Below are 18,155 nucleotides of genomic sequence, written 5' to 3'. Positions count from 1 at the left end.
ATGCATTGCATGGGATCATGTGGAGAAGATCATACATAATCCATTCTCACGTGCTGCCTACACTTGTCACGAGCTGCCTACACTTGCCATGTAATGAATGCTGCAACGGTTCCCTTTTGTACTGACGGGGTACACGGACACAGTTCCACCTCCCCACTACCCCTGGAAATAACAGGCCTCTGCAGTATTTTTCATGTCCTAAAGTGGTGCAGCTATTTGGTATTTCTCAAATATCAGAGAGACTTGAGCTACAGAGCAAGAGGCTCCTTGGGTAGCTGCTGAGCCCAGTGAGAGGGCTCAGCACACACATGGGCTCCCACACACCAAGGCGACTCACGGGATGATCCATGCAACTGAGAAACAACCATGTGGGACCCACAGTTACACTGGCTGAAAAGTAAAGGCAGATGATAGAATAAGTTTGTTTGACAAGCCTCAGGGGTCACAGGATATATATATTTTTATAGATATTCAATATTTCAAATATTTTCTCATAGGTTGAGTGGCACACTCAAAACACTGCCACTGAATGCACATAACTGACCCAAATTATTGCTAGAAGATTTTCATGTACAGGAGGGACACTGACATAGACTGTCAGGTCTAATGTCAAATGTGCCTGTGTCACATCAAACAGCTGCAGATGACAGCACACTCATCCAGCTTCAAGTCAGTTCTTCTCCTTTTACTCCATGAAAAACTGCCTGAATTCTGAGGGAGCTGGGCTATGCTGCACAGGTATCAGGGACAGCCTACTTCAGCAAAGCTGGGGGGTGAGTCAAATGAACCTTCAGCCAGGAAGTTTTTTGTTATTTTTGGCTCCTTGTTGTAACTAAAGAAAGGATTATTACTTAAATCTGATATGAGATTTAAAATGAAGTCAAGATAATGAGAACAGAAGGTCCACAGTTCTGCCTTGGTACTATGATAACTGAAAACATTCTGAATTAAGGTCTAAGGAAAAAAAGGAAATTAGGATGTCCGGAACAAACATAGGAAGTGTGCTTCCACATCACGTTTTATTGCTTTCCTTAGCTTCTCTCAGACACTCAAGGGTACCTCTCTGAAAATTGCTGTACCAATGACAGTGTCACAAAATTTAAGTCAGAAATATTTTCTGGCTCTTTTTTAGGAAAAAACAAAGCTTACAATCTATCAACTATTATAAGTGTGTTATGTCATATTTAAACCAACCTCTTCTTGATCCACTTCCTCATCATCAACATTTAGGTCTGAAAGGTCTGCTGCAAGCTTCCTCTCCACGTCATTCAGCCACATGTCCTCACACTCTTTGTTTGTCCACTTTGTCACATTCAATTCAATCTTATCAGGCAGCGGGCTGGCGAAACGGGGGATAGGGGGCACAGGTCTGGTTCCGTTCAGGTCCCTGCAGGAGGCTGGGTGTCTCACCATGGTGGGCTTCAGCTGCACAGGAGAACGTTTCTCCTGCAATTTCTCCCCTGAGGAAGACAGCAGCAGATGTCAGTCCTTTGTGAGGTACACAACATTCACCAGAATAAACTTCACGTCTGATTTCTGTGTCACACCAGAAAATTCCTTTTACATTGAGGTGAGTGGTAAAATACATCCTTATGCATGCAGTCTTATTTACTATTATAAATGCACCTCAAGGACATTTTGTTTGGCTCAAAATGAACAAAGCCGAACAAATCCAGTAATAATATAAAGCCAGGTGTAATCAGACAGATGAAACACTGTCCCCTAACAAGAGAAGAAATCAACACTGGAGAGCATTCAAACAGCATTTAGGAAGTTCCTCAGACAGAGGTTTGGCCTGAGCTGACCCACCATCCAGGTACACACCTCCACTTCCTTTATCAATGAAGTCTTGCTTCCGGTGTCTTCAGCAGGCTGCAGCAGTTGGCTCCACAATGAGCATTTAAAAAGTACTTCCTCTATTTAAAACCTGATGTCACCAACCTCCCTCCACAGATCCTTCAGGTAGCCACGTATGCATGGATTCATGTGCATAAATATACACAAGCATATATACACAAGCACAGATGAAAGCAAGCTTCTCACATCTCTTCAATAATAGATAGCGATTCCCTATCATACTTTATTCTTATATCATTTGTAAAACTTTCAGCATTCCTTCTCCAACATCAATTTTCCAAATGCATCAAACCTTCACTCCTGAATATTTACTTGCACACATTTATCAGTATTTAATTTTACAAAATCATTAGGTATATTACCAGACTTGCCTCTTTGCATGGTATTTCCTGCTACCTCCTGACTCTATCCCCCCCATTTCCTTGCATTTCAGATGAATTACACCCCCCCCAACTTTCAGTGTCTCGTTTTTTTAAAAATATATGAATTAGTGTTTCATGCATGTGCATACCAGCATATATGAAGTGTCTTTAAACAGTAACTAATATGCTTAATTAACAAAAAAGGATTAGTAAAGTTGCTCCAAAGAAAGAGAAAAACAACGAAATGCTTATGGACAATATGCAGAAAACCAGCAAGCGGTAACCCACATCTAGAAGATATAGTCACATGCATTCCAGGGACAGGTGACTTCCAAAGCATTAATTTACAGTTTTTCTACATGTGCACAAAAACATGAGTTTCAATGAAGATGAAATTTAAACCAGATTTCTTTACATCAGTGCAAAATTTTACATGGAAACTGTTACTTTGCTTACAGAAGTTATGACTTATCAGTGATTAGGAATCAATTTAAGGTAAAGAGTAAAGCTATTTTTAACCTACAAAAAAGATTGCCTTTACTAAGTATCTGAAAGAAATCAGCTCTGCTGTTTAAGCTACTGTAATTAATAAAATTTACAACTATTTCAAGTTAATCAATGTGTACATGAAGTCTTCCAAGACAGGAAAGACCAGAAAGAGCTGTCAATGTAAACTGGGATGAGACCACCAGTAATTCTACTCATTAGAGACATAGTTGTTTGTATCTAGGTTTTAAAGAGCTATTCTGAGTGTGATGAATTCAATAAGTACATTTCCAAAGGCAAATACAGAAGCAAAACCGCAAAATGCAATGAGTAATATTTTTTCTGGCACATGTATTAATTAGAATATTAAAAGTAACAAGTATTTCTGTATTGGCTTCCACTAAAAAGTGCTAGATTTTGGGGTTTCTTCTGTTTTGAACAAAAACTTTTTCCTGATCCATTACTGATAAGCCAAGCTTGTCTTTGCTTTATGATAAAATAAAAAGGCTTCACTTTAAAAAGAAGCCTCCAGTGATGTGATTAGTGTAGCTATAAGCCCCTCACATTTCTCATGTAATTCTCTAGTTGCTTGCCACTGTAGGATTTCTTATCACTGGTAGAACCCACTCAAAATGAAAATCTAAAATCCATTTTCATTATATTGATGACATTCCTACCTGTATTATCTCCTGACTTTTGACTGAGAAGCTGCTTCTGCGAACTAGGCTTAGGGAGTCCTTCAAAGCTTTTAAGAGGCCAAGAGTTTGAGAAGTTCATAGCATTATTCTGTGACTTCTTTGGAGAGCCAGCTGGAGAGGAGACGTGCTTAGGGCTGTTCCTGGGTGACGACAGAGGGTAAGATGGCAGAATGAAGTTACCCTGGCTTGCATTAGAACCTTGGAAGGGCACTGTATACTCTGCTTGATTGCAAAAACTTCTCTGGGTCTTGCTGGGAAAGTTTAGGCTGGTAAAAGCTGAGCAAAGACAAAAAAACCCATGTTTGTGGTAATTAGCCTTTCTGAATAATAATAATTTCCAATGAAATAATACATCATCTAGACAGTCAAAAACTGAAGGTCAGCATTTACCTCGGCAGACACATTTGCTAACTTCATTTGCATATTGCATTGTCCTTCAAACCGTCAATACCTTCTTTTCTGCATTTGATCAAATGAGTTTAAGCCTAGGCTATTTTGCAGTCATGTTTTCATAGAACCACAGAATGGTTCGAGTAGGAAGGGACTTTAAAGACCATCCAGTTCAAATCCCCCTGCCATGGGCAGGGACACCTTTTGGGTTGCTCAAAGCCCCATCCAACCTGCCCTTGACAAACTATGTTTTACAAAAATGAATGATGGAAATAGACAGAACACTGCCCTGTTGTTTGCTGCTCCATATTCCAAGTCTGCAAAACACAAAATTCCAAATGTCATTCTCAAAACTCAGTGATACAGGAGCACAAATAAAACACAAACATTAGAAATTCTACTTTCTTAAAACAAAACAAATCTAAAAAATGTCTTTGTCCTGAAACCAGTAGGTGAACAAAGGAAAGATAAGTGTAGATTTGGAACTAGTAGGCTCTGTTTCCCAAGAAAAGCATGTGCATGTTCCTCACATGCACTCAAGCTTTTAACTTTAGTTAAGTCTGTAGTTATAGATTAAAAAAATCTCTTTACAAATCAGATGGCTTCAAGGTCTCTCTTTTCTGTTCCTGCCACTTTCCAAGGCTACAGCATCTCTGTGCTCCCCAGGTACCCTGGGGCTTCAAAACCAAGACAACCAAGTCAGGCGCAGCAGCAAGGAGCAGCCTGTGCCTCCTCCTGCCCGTGCTCCTGCTGGGACACGTCAGCTGCCCTCCACACTTGGGACGGGACCACAAGAGGTACATCACCAGGTCTCAGGGGAACGAGGCTCAGACCTGGCCCTTGCTGTTAGGCAGACCAGACTAAGCTGACTGAGGCCATTAATACAACACCAAAAATCAATTTAAAAAACTCAAAAAGTCCGATTCTGTTACAGCATCACTTTTTATACAGCACACTGATAGTCAGATATCAAAGGTATGAGTTACACATTAATAACCACAAATGAAAAACACTACACAGGAGGGAGGGAGGCACAAACAGATCTGAACAGGTACTGAAAAGTATTTAAGGAATAGATTTTATTCCTTAAGACAGCATAGAAATAGAGACATTTCCAAAGTAACATGCAGTGACTTACAATACAGTTAGAATCCATATACCTTTGGCTTGCTGACAGCTGTTTAATCCTACAAATTGTAAATCAGAGTCCACACTACCACTCTTTCCGTGTGTCTGTGTGGATCCAAGTGGTTCACACTTCCCTGAAATCTGCGGCTGATGAGAGCCCATAGCACCTTTTAAAAATACAAACACAAATAACCAGACAAATACTTAACATATAGCATTCAACAAAAAAACCCCCAATAATATTTAATAGTGAATTAAGACTGTCTCACCTTCAGTGTAAAATACAACTACTTTGAAAGTATTTAATTCAAGAGTTTCTAAGCAACCTCTTAACATTGTTCACAGGTACAAACTGGAGAAATGGCTGGCTGTTCTGCCAGAGCACTTTTCCAATTGCAAATCGCAGGGGGTCAAAAGAAAAGCCCAGCACAATCCCCTCTTTGAATATATGATAACAAAGAGAAGGAAACACCTTAAAACTCCCAAATGCACTAAGTTTCTTTAGAGCGATGTCACCCGTAGTGTAGCAGTGAGTAAACTTTGCATGCCACACATATCAGTGCTCCTCAGACAAAGCCAAGAAAACAACTTATTGCCAAGTGGAGAGAATAAATCAGGCCTGGTCTTGCCCGGGCTTTTCACATGCCTTTTAAAATACAAATCACAGAGCCTACATTGCCAGTGTAAATTAAGTGGAGCACTATATGTGCAGTCTTCTACAGACCTGGTTTACAAAACCATGACATTTTTCATTTTTAAAAACAACCTTTAGAGCTCACTCTTTAGACAACTTTTTACTCTACCTGCTTTTACAGAGAAGAAAGAGAAAATACGTAAATCTAGAATAGATATACATGGAGTTGATCTCCTAAACAGTCTACTATTCATAACTATGACCTTGCCAACATGTTGTCCAGTTTATGGTATTTCACACCCTGCCACCACTATCAGCTCTTAACAGTATACCTTTTATGATAACAACTGCTATTCTAGACAATCACATATTCCTGCTTAAAAGTCAGTCAAATTCCATGTCTTAATTCTCTATTTTATCTGGAATTAATATTTTACAATGTGAAAGAACTGTGTTCTCTGTTGCTGGTCTGCATTACACTTCTTTTTCCTAATTCTTCAGGAGCCTCAGTGTAACTCAGGGATATCCTGAGTCTTTTTGTTCAATCCCTCTGTTCACATAGCCACACTGTTTCTTTTTTGCTGTCTGTAAAAAAGACTGACCTATAAACCCTCCTGAGTCTATCTAAACTAGTGAAAACCTACATGTGTACAGCAGGGCTGGAAAATAGTGATCCAGGCTCTGAGATGGTGTATGTTTCTCCAGCAGTGCAACTGGAAGCACAGCCCTGGGCCCAGTATTGAATTCTTCACAGAAAATTAAAATAAGTTACAAAATAAATGATGAGCAAATGACACATTATACTTATGAAGCAACAATTTATGCTCAGTTTCTTCTAAATCTGTTTTGTTAACAGCAGATCAAACATTTTTCTGTGTTAATACTTACCAGCACAAACAGAAGAATGCTCAGAGTTAAAATCTATACTATTCTGAAATAAATTCCTTGAAGCTCTTTTTCTACTAAAAAATAACTCATCACTGACTGGTACTCCTTGAGAGGGCCTTAACTTTGGAGAATGAAGAAAATCGCTGGATGTTGAGAACTGTAAGAAAAAAGGAAAATAAAGAAACATTCAAGTATGTGAAATGAATATAGAACCCTTTTCTGTACAAACAGGAGAACTAGAGAACTTTGTCACCTAGAGACCCCACCACAAGCCAGATCTGTCTCTCTTCACAATAAAGCTACATGACCACTGCTGATATATTAAGAAGACATGGTAGACAGAAAACAAAGGCTTTTTTTCCCTACCACTTAGACAACGTTCAAGTGCCTTGGCAGCAGCCCATCTCATCTCAATGCAGTGGCTCCAGCCCCAGTGTGTTGGTTGCCACAACTCACTGCACTACCTATATATAAGAAAAACCCTAATTCTATTTTCCAACATTGAACAGCCTCATCTGATCCCTTACTGAAAGATTTGTTGTGTAAAGATAAGAAGCCTTTTGCTGTCAAGAATCCAAGCTTTCAGTTTGTTGCAGCGTGGCCAGGTCAGTAGTTCAAAAATCCAGATCCTTCGCACAAAACCACTCTGAGAATATTTAAAAACTGTTAAGTTTAGCACTGAGCATGCTGGCGCACCAATATACACTGCCAAGACTTCCTTTGTTATTAAAAGGCAGTTGATTTTGAAATGTAAAACTTTTTGATGAAAGCTTTCTTTTCCCAATACTTTAAGTACTTTAAGAATGAAGAGGATTTTAGTTGGTTTTCAAGTCCCACTCTAATACAGGTTGACACTATTCACACTGAAGGGGAAAAAACCAACAAGAAAACAAACTGGTAGAAAATTGCACTAGTAATCAGTTTAAAAATCTAAACATTAACATTTTGAATTAAGTACATTAGTCATGATGTAGTCATTGAAACAGACGGCTGCTGCTTGAGGTGTAACAAAAGCATGCTGCAGATTTAGTCTAAAAGCTGTACCTGGTAATACCAGTGCTTTATAACAAGAACTGCTTGTAGGCAAAGGAAAAAGCTGAGTAACAGAGATCCTTAGCAATGAAAAGATCATGTTTTAAATAAAGGTTTCTTGCTTTCTAATTTAATTAGTAAAAACAATAATTTAAATCATTTCCAGGCTACGTTGACCTCTTTCACAGACAAGGCTCCACAGTGGTCAAAAGAGAAGTCTGAACAGAAATGGATAAATTTACACAGTATTGGAAAAAACAGCATCACTTTAGGCCTAAAAACCTCTCTTACTCAATAGACTTGTTGTGTGAATGGAGAATTTATAGTCTAACACATAGAGAGTACATGCATTTACAAAAATAGGTAGTTTTTTAAATTCACTGAAGACCTCAGTTCACCATACAGATAGATTCTCAAACTAGGAACTTTACAAAAACTCTTGCAATGTGAAACTGCAATTCTCCATTAGCCCACAATTCAACTATCTCCTCAACTCACAGCCTGGTCCACACCATGCAAGTTGTGTTTGGGAAGAAACACAAAGCTTTGCAAAGAATAAGAAAGAAGTTTGGATTGATGGATATTCAAATAAGACCAATGGCTTTAGTCACAGCAGTAGCACTGAGCACCACACTGCCTTTTTATCAGATGGGTACCCTGAGGGCCACCAGTTCTACCTCACAAATTGGAAAGAATAATGGCAGCCAAATTGGTGCAGTGGTTTGTTCACACAGATTTTTACAAGGTGGGATGAAAGAGGAGATGAGAACTTGGCATTTCCTGCTTCTGCAATTAGATAGATGGAAAACATCACTGCCAATCTACATATCTAATATAAGCCAGCAGTGTGCCCAGGTGGCCAAGAAGGCCAAGGGCATCCTGGCTTGTATTACAAATAGTGTGGCCATCAGGAGCAAGGAAGTGATTGTCCCCCTGTGCTGGGCCCTGGTGAGGCTGCACCTCGAGTGCAGTGTTCAGTGTTGGGCCCCTCACTGCCAGAGGGACACTGAGGGGCTGCAGCGTGTCCAGAGCCAGGCAGCGGAGCTGGGGAAGGGGCTGGAGCACAAGTGTGCTGGGGAGCAGCTGAGGGAGCTGGGGGTGTTCAGCCTGGAGAAGAGGAGGCTGAGGGGAGACCTTACCACTCTTTACAGTTCTCTGACAGGAGACTGTAGCAAGGTAGGGGTCAGTCTCTACTCCAAAGTAACAAGTGACAGGACAAGAGGAAACAGCCTCAAGTTGTCCCAGGGAAGGTTTAGATTGGAGCTGAGGAAGAACTTTTTCCTTGAGAGAGTATTCAAGCCTTGTTCCAGGCTGCCCAAGGAAGTGGGGGAGTCCCCATCCCTGGAGCTTTTGCAAAGCCCTGTAGCTGAGGTGTTGAGGGCCATGAGTTAGTGACGGGCTTGGCAGTGTAAGGGGACGGGTTGGACTTGATGATTTTGGGGATCTCTTCTAACCAAAACGATTATATGATCTTTCAGTCAGTGAATAAATGTTACTCATACAAAATACTTGCACCCCATATAGATGAAACAATGCATGCAGAGGGAGCACAATACACAATGCCAACAGGATTGTACAACTTTGCTCAGCTGTTCTAAGCCCAGCTACAGGAATAAAAGCCATCTGCTTTCTTGTATGCAAATTATAATTATAGCAATTATAAATTTGCTAAATGTAGGCATGTAGAGTGGTGGCAAATAAATGCACACCTCAAGCTGCCACATTTTTCATGGAAGTAGACAACAGATCCTGGCAAAGGGATTTCTCAAAAGGTTTCAAGTTTGTTTAAATTTCACTAGTAACACGAATGTCAGAAAATATTTGAATGCATCACCACAAAAAATATTAAGTTGGTTACCAAGGCACAACCCTTATGAGTGACCGGTCACTACCAAATGCCCTATTCTTACATTCCCTTCCCAGCTGAGCAGTGCCACTGGATGAGCCAAAATGTCACAGAATCTTAAGGGTTAGAAGGGACCTCAAAAGATAATCTAGTCCAACCCCCTTGCCAGAGCAGGCCACCTAAAGTAAGTCACACAGGAACTGGTCCAGGTGGGTTTTGAATGTCCCCAGAGAAGGAGCTTCAACAACTTGAATACCCAGCAGCCATCAACAACATGCCCTCAGGGAAGGATCAACAATAGCACAAATACATAACGATATCTCTGAGCCTCCAGAAATCCACAGCTTACAACCCAGAGACTGACACCTCAGCTCACAATGAACAGATAGCTTCATCACACAGATAGGCCAACCTGTCCCTTTAACCCTCATTATAGCTACAGTATTTGTTTCATAAAACTAATTTCACAGATCATTTGAACACTCATTAAGGTCTTCATAAAGCCCAGCTATTGAGTTCTCTGGTTATCAGATCAGTATGTAAATGGAGAATTCCACATGTACTGCTAAACAGTGCAGTTATGTGCAATTGCACATAGTTCAGGTACGCTTAAAGCTTCAGTAAACCCCGCCAAGGGCACTGCTTCCAACAGCAGGTACGGGGACCCACAGTTTGTATGTTTCATAGGAAAAAACTGATACTGAAACTCTTCTGCAGTAATCACTAGACATATTGTGCTTTACATACAACATACTAAATTTTCATAGTAACCTTGTGATGCCTTAGCTTCCAAAAGATCAGCGAGGGACGCCCAGATGCTTAGCTGACTTTGTGACAACCTATTTATTCTTTAAGGTCTATAGAAGAGGTCACATTTAGTTTTTTTAGAAGTGCTTTTGTACCAGAAATGGCAGAGTGTTTTTGTTCTGATAGCTTCCTTGAATTGGAATTCTAGATGATGAGACTTAAAAAGGGAATGGGGTACTGTTCTTAAACTCATTTGTGTGACCTCTCAAGAACAGCACAACCTGGGAAACCACTGTTTGCCACATGCTTTGTCACAGCAGGCTAATTTCAATTCCTTAATGTCAGCATCCAAAAGATCAGCAGATCACGTCAAGCCCTAAAGAACACAACATAATGGTTTCTATCAGAATAAGACGGCCTGGTTCAGATTCACACTTTCCAAAGCTAAACCCAAGGAAGGGGAGCAGACAGAACATCAGTGTCTCCAGAGAATGCTCACTTGAGAGACTTCAGATGACTTTATCCATTGCATTTACAGATATATTGAACACTATGAGCCTGGCTCTGCCAGCTGAGGATTCCAGACAAATGCAACCTTACTGACGTGCAAAGGAAAATATTTATGGGGTTATAGACTTTATTACCACCTTGGATTGCCAAGTATTTCTTGTCTCTAGCAAACAAAATGGTCCCATGACACTGATTTAAGTCTCTTGTAAGGATATGCTTCAGAATACAAAACTGCAGGTACTTAAAACAAAAAAAGGAAAAAAAAAACCCAATCAACAAAAACCAGTTACCATTTTATTAATTTAGCTAGAAACCAGAGAAGCTTCATCCTACTACCGCAAGCTGAGTGGTGATAACAACTACTTCTGTCCCATGTTAGGAGGAAGAGGTTGGGCTACTCAAATTTGGGTTTTGAAGAGTCAACAGCAGAATCTGTCCTGTAGCTTTGATGGATGCCAAGAATGAGAAAGGGTTAAAGCACAGATAATTAAGCTTTCTTTCATAAACTCAGGTTTGGCTTTCAGAAGGAAAAATGGAAAGCTGAGATGCTATGAACAGCTATTAAACCATTAGCTTTCATTTTCAGTATATAAAGCACTGAAGTGTGAAATTGTGCACTGTAACCAAAGGATGCCACTTGTCAGAAATAAGACTCGCAGATTAAATAAAGACTAGTATAACTGCTGTATTTAATGACATTTTAAGGGGTGTGTGCTATATATCCCACAAGTACCACGTGTTGTAAGTGCAGTCCAAGGCAGAACACTGCTCAGCTGTGTATCACTGGCGCTAGCTCCCTTTCCAGTAAAACTCCTCGCCTGTGAGACTTGGTCCAAGCCAGCTGCAGCGCCAGGGCAGGGCGGCTCCTTGGGTGGCCAAACTGTGCTGCTGCACTCACTGCTCCTCTTCTCTGCCTTTGCTGGCACTCTGCCTCTGAGGAGACAGCTGGAGGGATGGGTTTCCTCAGAAAGGCCTTGCACTGTTTACCTGTCACATTTTCTCCTGCCACTACGAGGAGGGAGAAGGTTCCTTTCTGAGAGGAGAGCAAAAGCAACCCCTGGAAGTTAAGGTGGTGGCAGTTAAAGCATCTCTTGACTTTTCAGCTTCTCACTAAGGTGTTTGTAATGTTGAACATAACAAATTAAGAGAATCTCTGCACTTGCATTTCCAGTGCCAAGCTAATCATGAGCAGGTGGATGCTATGAGTAGGTGATGTCTCCACTGCTCAAGGTAGCAGCCACACGTGTTGCACAGTCACAACTGGAATCTGCTATACAGAAACATACTGTGCAGGACAGACACCTTGGTTATGTTGGTGCAGTCACATCACCTTCTGAATCCTGTGGCACAGCTGGCAACTGTAACTTTACAGATGGGTATGAAACAAAGTCAGATTCAAAGGACTTCAGAGGTTACAGATAAATATTTCATGAATAACTCTAACATCACTGACAGAAGCTGCGTTTAAACACAAACCCTTGAAGGCAATGTACTTTATATTTTTAGTACACATTAACTTACACATGTTTGATTTTACATCTTATCTGATCAGGAAAGTCTAGACATGGCTTTGGACAATCACTGTGTAACATGACCCTAAAAATACTAGTGGAAAAACAACTTTAAACATTAAGCTGATTTCATGCATCCTTTCAGCCACAGAATGACTCCAAAAGTTAATTTTTAAGCAAATTGATTTCAAAGGAATGTCTGAATTAATAATTAATTTTTTACATTTACAAGAACAAATCTAGTACCCAAATTTTATACAATACATCTTTATGAGAAAGAGTTAAGAAGAGAGAGCTTTCTTTCTCCCCCTACACTTTGCTATGTGCCCCAAGGAAAAGAGCTTTACTTGTACAGCTTATGGCAATCTCCTTCAATTAAGAAAGAATGTCTTCAAGCATAGGAAACACCATTCAAGTTTACTTGTCCCAGTGTGACTCAAGTGAAAGTACAATTCACCTACTTGCATTGAAGATACATACACACAGAGGATAAAAGTAGTTTTGTGGCATGGATGTAACAAAACATGCACCATCAAGAAGCCAGTAAATACCATACCAAAATCACAAAGCCAGATAAAAAGATGTCCCCTGCCTTGGAGAGCTTTACAATCTAATCAGACAGATGTAACAGTAGGGTAAGACAAATGATCAGGAGGTGAGGATGGGGTAGTAAACTTGTCAATCTACAGCAATAGGATAACTATTTCAATACCACTGTTGTTTAAATTTTTATTAAAGGAGGGTCCAGCCAATAGGACTCCAGTCTAGAAAACTATTCATCTCATGCTGAATTAGGTCCTTGGTCACATGGGCAGCTCTTGAGATATTACTGACTGCACAGACTAGGTCTCCATTGACACTTGGGCTGCTTAAGCAATCATCTAAACTAAAAGAAATTCCTCCTCTTTTTCTAAATGACAATAAGCAGTATTTGCCTTCCCTTCTAATAAAATGCCGCCCTGACAAGTTTCTTTTTTAAACAAGGCTGTTCCTTTCCCTCTCAGAGGGCAAAGATGTGTTAGCTATGTTAAATCATGCTTTTGTCTTTCACAAGAGCACCATTACAGCCAGACCTTATCCTTAAAGACACTGAAGTAAAAAGGAATGGCTGAAATTTGAAAAACTGTGTGCCATTACTATTTCTGAGTGGCAAACAAGTGTCACCAGCACCAGTTAATCAACTGCTCTTGGAGAGAGAGACAAGTGATGGTTACAGCAGTTTAAGTGGACTAAGTTGGTATGAAATGGTACAGAAGGCCAAAGCTTCTCCCTCAGACAGGTTCAACTTCACATTCCATTTAATGTGTCTTGAAAGAGCTTGGCAAGTGGGCAGCTGTTAATCAACAGCAACTGTGGATTCAGAAAAAATCCACAAAAGCCTCTCAAAAGCCAGTTGAAGGGTAATTAAAACCTTGTGCCTGACAGTAGTACCCTCTTCTTAACTGTGCACTGGCAAAGAAACAGCTTGCATTTTCAAATGGACTGAATTAAATTTTTCAAACCTGCTGAATGCAAAATATTAGCTTCTGAGTTGTATCAGCCTTCAGCTGTCCCTCTTTAACAATGGGAACAGCTTTTGATATTGTTCATACCAGGTGAACCACTACAGCAAGCTGTTGATGCAAGCATAATTTTGGTACTGTACTCATTTGTGCCAGCCTTCAAATTCTGTCAAAGATGACATCATATGTTATTCTTGTCACTACTTACCCACATGTAAGCAAAAAGATACATGGAGAAGAGTTAAACTTCAGTGTAAAATGAATTGTGGTTAACTGGAGGTTTCTGGTTATTCAGTTGTCTTTCAAGTAAAAGAACACAAGGAGTATTAATATGTTTGCTTTGGTGGAGTGCAACTGATGAAGTCTTCAAATTCTAACACCTCAAAGTTACTGATCTGCTTTCTAGCGACTTTATGCAAGGAAACAACATAAAATGGAAGTGAGAGGCAAGGAGAACAAGTAAGAGAGCAGATGAAAGAGAAAGGAACAAATAATCTCCAGGAAGCACAGGATGTCTTACAAAATGGGCATAAGATAGAAAAATTAGTCCTTATTAAAAGGAATAAATACATGACAAATGGGGTTTTCTCCCTGTAGAAGTATTTTCCTTGCCACCTACTGTATGCTACGTGGCAGCAGTGAAATCAAAGCAAGCTTAAGAGCTTGAGTCCCTGCAGAGCATGGAAGGAAAACAGATTCAGGGAAATAACCTGCCCTGATAAGCCACAAGCAGTTCCTGTTCACAGAGACGCTTTTACCAAACAAAAGCTGAAACCAATCCCATTCTAATTCTGCAAAAACAGATGACAGAAATGTAAGTTCTACATCTGTACATTGTTCATAGGAACTAAGTGAAATACATGGCATAATACAAAGGATATAAGAATAAGATGATCACAAAAAGATGATGTTAATTAAAAAATTGACATATTTGCATCATGTCATTTAATTGGAAAAGTCTTCCAAGGAGAAAAAAAGAAAACCTGTTATTCCACAACTCAGTCATACAGACTAACGTTGGGGTGAGGAAGAGACAAGCCAAGTGGCTGTCAGATATAGGAAGTCAATCTGAAGGTCTTTCTGTTTCTCCCTGTTCAGCTTTACATCAAGGAGTAACCAGCTCTCCTATGCGAGAGTTGCCTGCAGTCTGCTTCCAGTCTGCCCAGCAGGAAGAGTGATACTATAAACAAACCCATAACCCCATATAACACACACTGAGTACCCCAGGTTGGTTGCTTTTCACGGCATTATTATGAGATTTACACCCACAAAGTTCATACTACACATATAAAAATATCTGCAGTCTACAAAACTTTTATCATGTATAGTATCGAGGAAGTTCCCTAGTAAATCAAGAACCTCCTTATCCATGGCTGCAAGTCAGCGATACTTAGCTACCTCTGCGTTCACAACATTTCTAAATGCACTTTACATGTGCAACAGAACAGAAAACATAAATTAATTGCTTTCTCTCTCTCAGAAATTAGAAACTTTGGGTGCTGCTCCTAGTTTATAGGGATAAGTACAACCACATGTACAAAAAGGTTAAAAACCAGAAAAGAATGAACCATTTCCACAGCACTTAACTGTGACCTCGAGAGAGGGCTCTCGGGCAGAGGACACTCCACCATTTCAAGCTACCGCCAGGTTTTGGTGCATGTATTGGCTTGCTTTTTGTTCTCAGTCTACAGAAAAACACAAACCCAGCCAGCAGCAAATAACAGCCATGCAGAACTCAGCCCAATTTGCCTGAAGAATGCTGGCAATTAACTATTACTTCTTTAAGTTGTACAAGTTAATAATGAAAAGCGGTTTCAAAAAGAAAAATCTTCCTGCTCTAAAAGTATTTCCTACTTAATTAGTTGCTGAGACCCTATTTGCTTTGTAGATACACCAAGGAAACTTAGTTGCTTGACTGATCAGCTCAGACACAGATCTCTATGAGAGTCTGAACGAAGGTAATGTATACATCAACATAGCAAACAAGCAAGTGTGCACACAAGCATATACATGAAATTAAAGGTTTTTACGCTACAATCGTGATAACTCACATTTCTTTTTATTAGGAGACTTCAATAAAAGCGAGCCATCAGAAAGCTGCCCTGTTCACCACTTCATCCAACACAGGAACAAGTTACTAAGCAACTAAGAATTAAATTCTAAATACATAAACATAGTGAGGAAGGCCATTCTCTACAGCTTTTCATTTTCTAAAAAGATCTACTCACCCAAACTGACTCACTGGATATCAAGTTATTATAAATTAAACTTGTCCAGTTAAAAAAAATCCAACAAAACAAAGTCACAAAAACCACACAACAGAACACCTTCCCCCTTCCCCCAAAAGACTCCCAGGTCAGGTGGATGGTATCCAAAACAGATGTCACAGAATAGAACCACTGCCAACATGAGGGACTTGAACAGTTTTTCAAAGGTTCCTTCCCTCTGCATATGCTGACACGATCAGCAAGTGATAAATAAAAACTCGAGTCACTTAGAACTGCTACTTCAGCCTGACCTGAATTTTTCCTAGTCGAACTACACAGAAGAAAAAGAACATTTGTCTCCCCCCCCCCCCACTCCGGTTTTATCACAAGACTGTGAAAAAGCACCAGCTCAGCCATGCTCCAGAGCTCTGCCTACTAAGCCTGAGTTGAAGCAATTTTCCAGTATTTCTCCAAACAGCTTTTTTATTTAGGAAACTCTTTGCATTCAGTCAGGTACTCTCAAAAGCACAGAAAGAGGCTCTGAAATAGGTTCTCGACTCCTGTACTCATTCCTGGGTTTTAGCCAGCCCTTGTCACAGACCAGTCACTACAGTTAGATGTGCAAAGTCCCTCGTGGAGTCCAGGTAGCTTAAAAAATAATTATATTTTTTTTGTAAGTGATAATTTTTCTGTTTCCTACTAGTGTTAAAACTGACATGAGTTCTTAAATTTGCCTTCGCAGATCGATGTACATATAAGATATCCTTGCATATAAAATATTAAGCAGTATTAGCCACACCTTGTGAAAGCCCATAATTTAAAATGCATTTGACAACTTTCCAATCTCCCTTTAGAGCATGTCTTAGAATAAATGAGCCCAGTGAGCTATAAGTACCTACCTGCTCTGCACCCCTTGTGAAAGGCATCTTGATTCCTGAACCACCTTCCCTACCTCCAGCATGCTCACTCTCCCAAGGCAGTTTGTTTTTTCCTTTACCCGCACTCAAGACTCTTCTTGGACTCATTCCTTTATCAGCGTACACACCATGCATGCTGGAGTCCTGCAATGCATCATCCCTTGCCTGGCACCCACAGTAACTGTGGGCACTTTGAGTTCTGCTGCCCATCAACAGCCAGTCTGTGTCTGCTCCAGGGGGTAAACAGGGTCCTCTGTTATGACCAGATGATGGTAAGGGCACAGCATACTCTACAAACCCCTGGTCCACCAGCTTCGGTAAGCTCTTCCTGGCTAGCCTGGCCTGCACCGCGTGCATCACCCCATCTCCACTGTTCTCAAGCTCCACGGCATCCACCGCCTTGAAGAGAAGCGTGGTTCTGCCTGGGCCCATGGCCGAGGCCAGCACAGCAAATGCTTCCATGGCAGCGTGCCGCACCCTGCGCTTCCCATCCACCAGTGCTGGAGCCAGCCCGAACGCCAGCTTGGCCAAGTCTAGCTCCTCACTAGGGTAAGTGAGGAGGGCCACGATGCAGATGTTGACCACCTCCTCACGGACTCTGGAGTTCTTGTGCTGCAGGTACTCCTGCTGCAGCAGCAGGCTCAGCACCTGCTGAGGACCCACTGCCTTCATCAGCCGCAGGAAAAGGCAGTTGTATTCCTGCCGGATGGCCAGCTTGTTGTCCCCAAGGACTTTAGCAGTGGTGGAGACCAGAGGTCCAAGGAAGGACTGGACCTGGTCACCCAGGCGTAAGGCCAGTAGATGTATCACCTCCAAAGCTCCGAGCACCACCTTGAAGTTGGAGTCATCAAGGAGAGTGTAGAGGAAACTGATGAGTCCCAGCAGGCTGGGTGCCGGTGTAGAGGTCACCGCAGCCTGGCTAGCGCCTCCAACTACCCTCTTCAACTCCTCCATGGCTTGCGTGCGGTTCTTGTAGTCCTCCTGGTCCAGCAGGCGAGCGTGCAGCTCCGGCGGCAACAGCCCGAACTTGAGGCCGCTGCTACCGGGCCGGGCGGGCGGCGGTGATTGTGCCGTGCCGTCGCCGACCAGCCTGCCCTCCGGCAACCGTTGCCGGCCGGCGGGTGGGAACGGCTCGGCGCCGGGCTCCTCCTCCCGCTGACCAGCAGGCCCGGGGCCGCTCAGCTGCCAGGCCAGGCCGTGGGAGAGCTCACCTAGGCTACGGCGGGTTGCGGCCGGGGATGGAGGGCGGCGGGGCCCGCGGCGCCGCCCGCGCGGGGCCTCTCCGAGCAGCGCCGGCCGCGGCGCCCACAGCAGCTCAGCGGCGCCGGCATCGACCGCCGCCCGACCGCCGCGGTCGGGGCTGAGGCAAGGCGGGAGCCGGCCCCCGCCGCGTCCCGCCGACCCACGCTCGAAGCCCGCCGGCTCCTCCATGGCGGGGCC

At 41.9% G+C, this 18,155-nt stretch overlaps 1 protein-coding gene across 1 annotated transcript in view; it reads right to left on the bottom strand.

Moving 5' to 3' along the window:
* TOGARAM1 (TOG array regulator of axonemal microtubules 1) overlaps positions 1 to 18,146 on the bottom strand; it is a 44,953-nt gene extending 26,807 nt beyond the window's left edge. The window contains exons 1-5 of the mRNA XM_061998832.1: positions 16,698 to 18,146; positions 6,444 to 6,600; positions 4,954 to 5,088; positions 3,383 to 3,679; positions 1,195 to 1,460 (exon numbers count right to left, since the gene is read on the bottom strand). Coding sequence (XP_061854816.1) covers positions 1,195 to 1,460; positions 3,383 to 3,679; positions 4,954 to 5,088; positions 6,444 to 6,600; positions 16,698 to 18,146 — 2,304 coding nt within the window. The remainder of the gene's footprint in view (positions 1 to 1,194; positions 1,461 to 3,382; positions 3,680 to 4,953; positions 5,089 to 6,443; positions 6,601 to 16,697) is intronic.
* Positions 18,147 to 18,155: the final 9 nt, after the last annotated feature.

Source organism: Colius striatus, chromosome 6 (genome assembly GCF_028858725.1).
Source record: "Colius striatus isolate bColStr4 chromosome 6, bColStr4.1.hap1, whole genome shotgun sequence".
NCBI lineage: Eukaryota > Metazoa > Chordata > Aves > Coliiformes > Coliidae > Colius > Colius striatus.
This window is presented reverse-complemented; position numbering and strand designations above follow the sequence as displayed.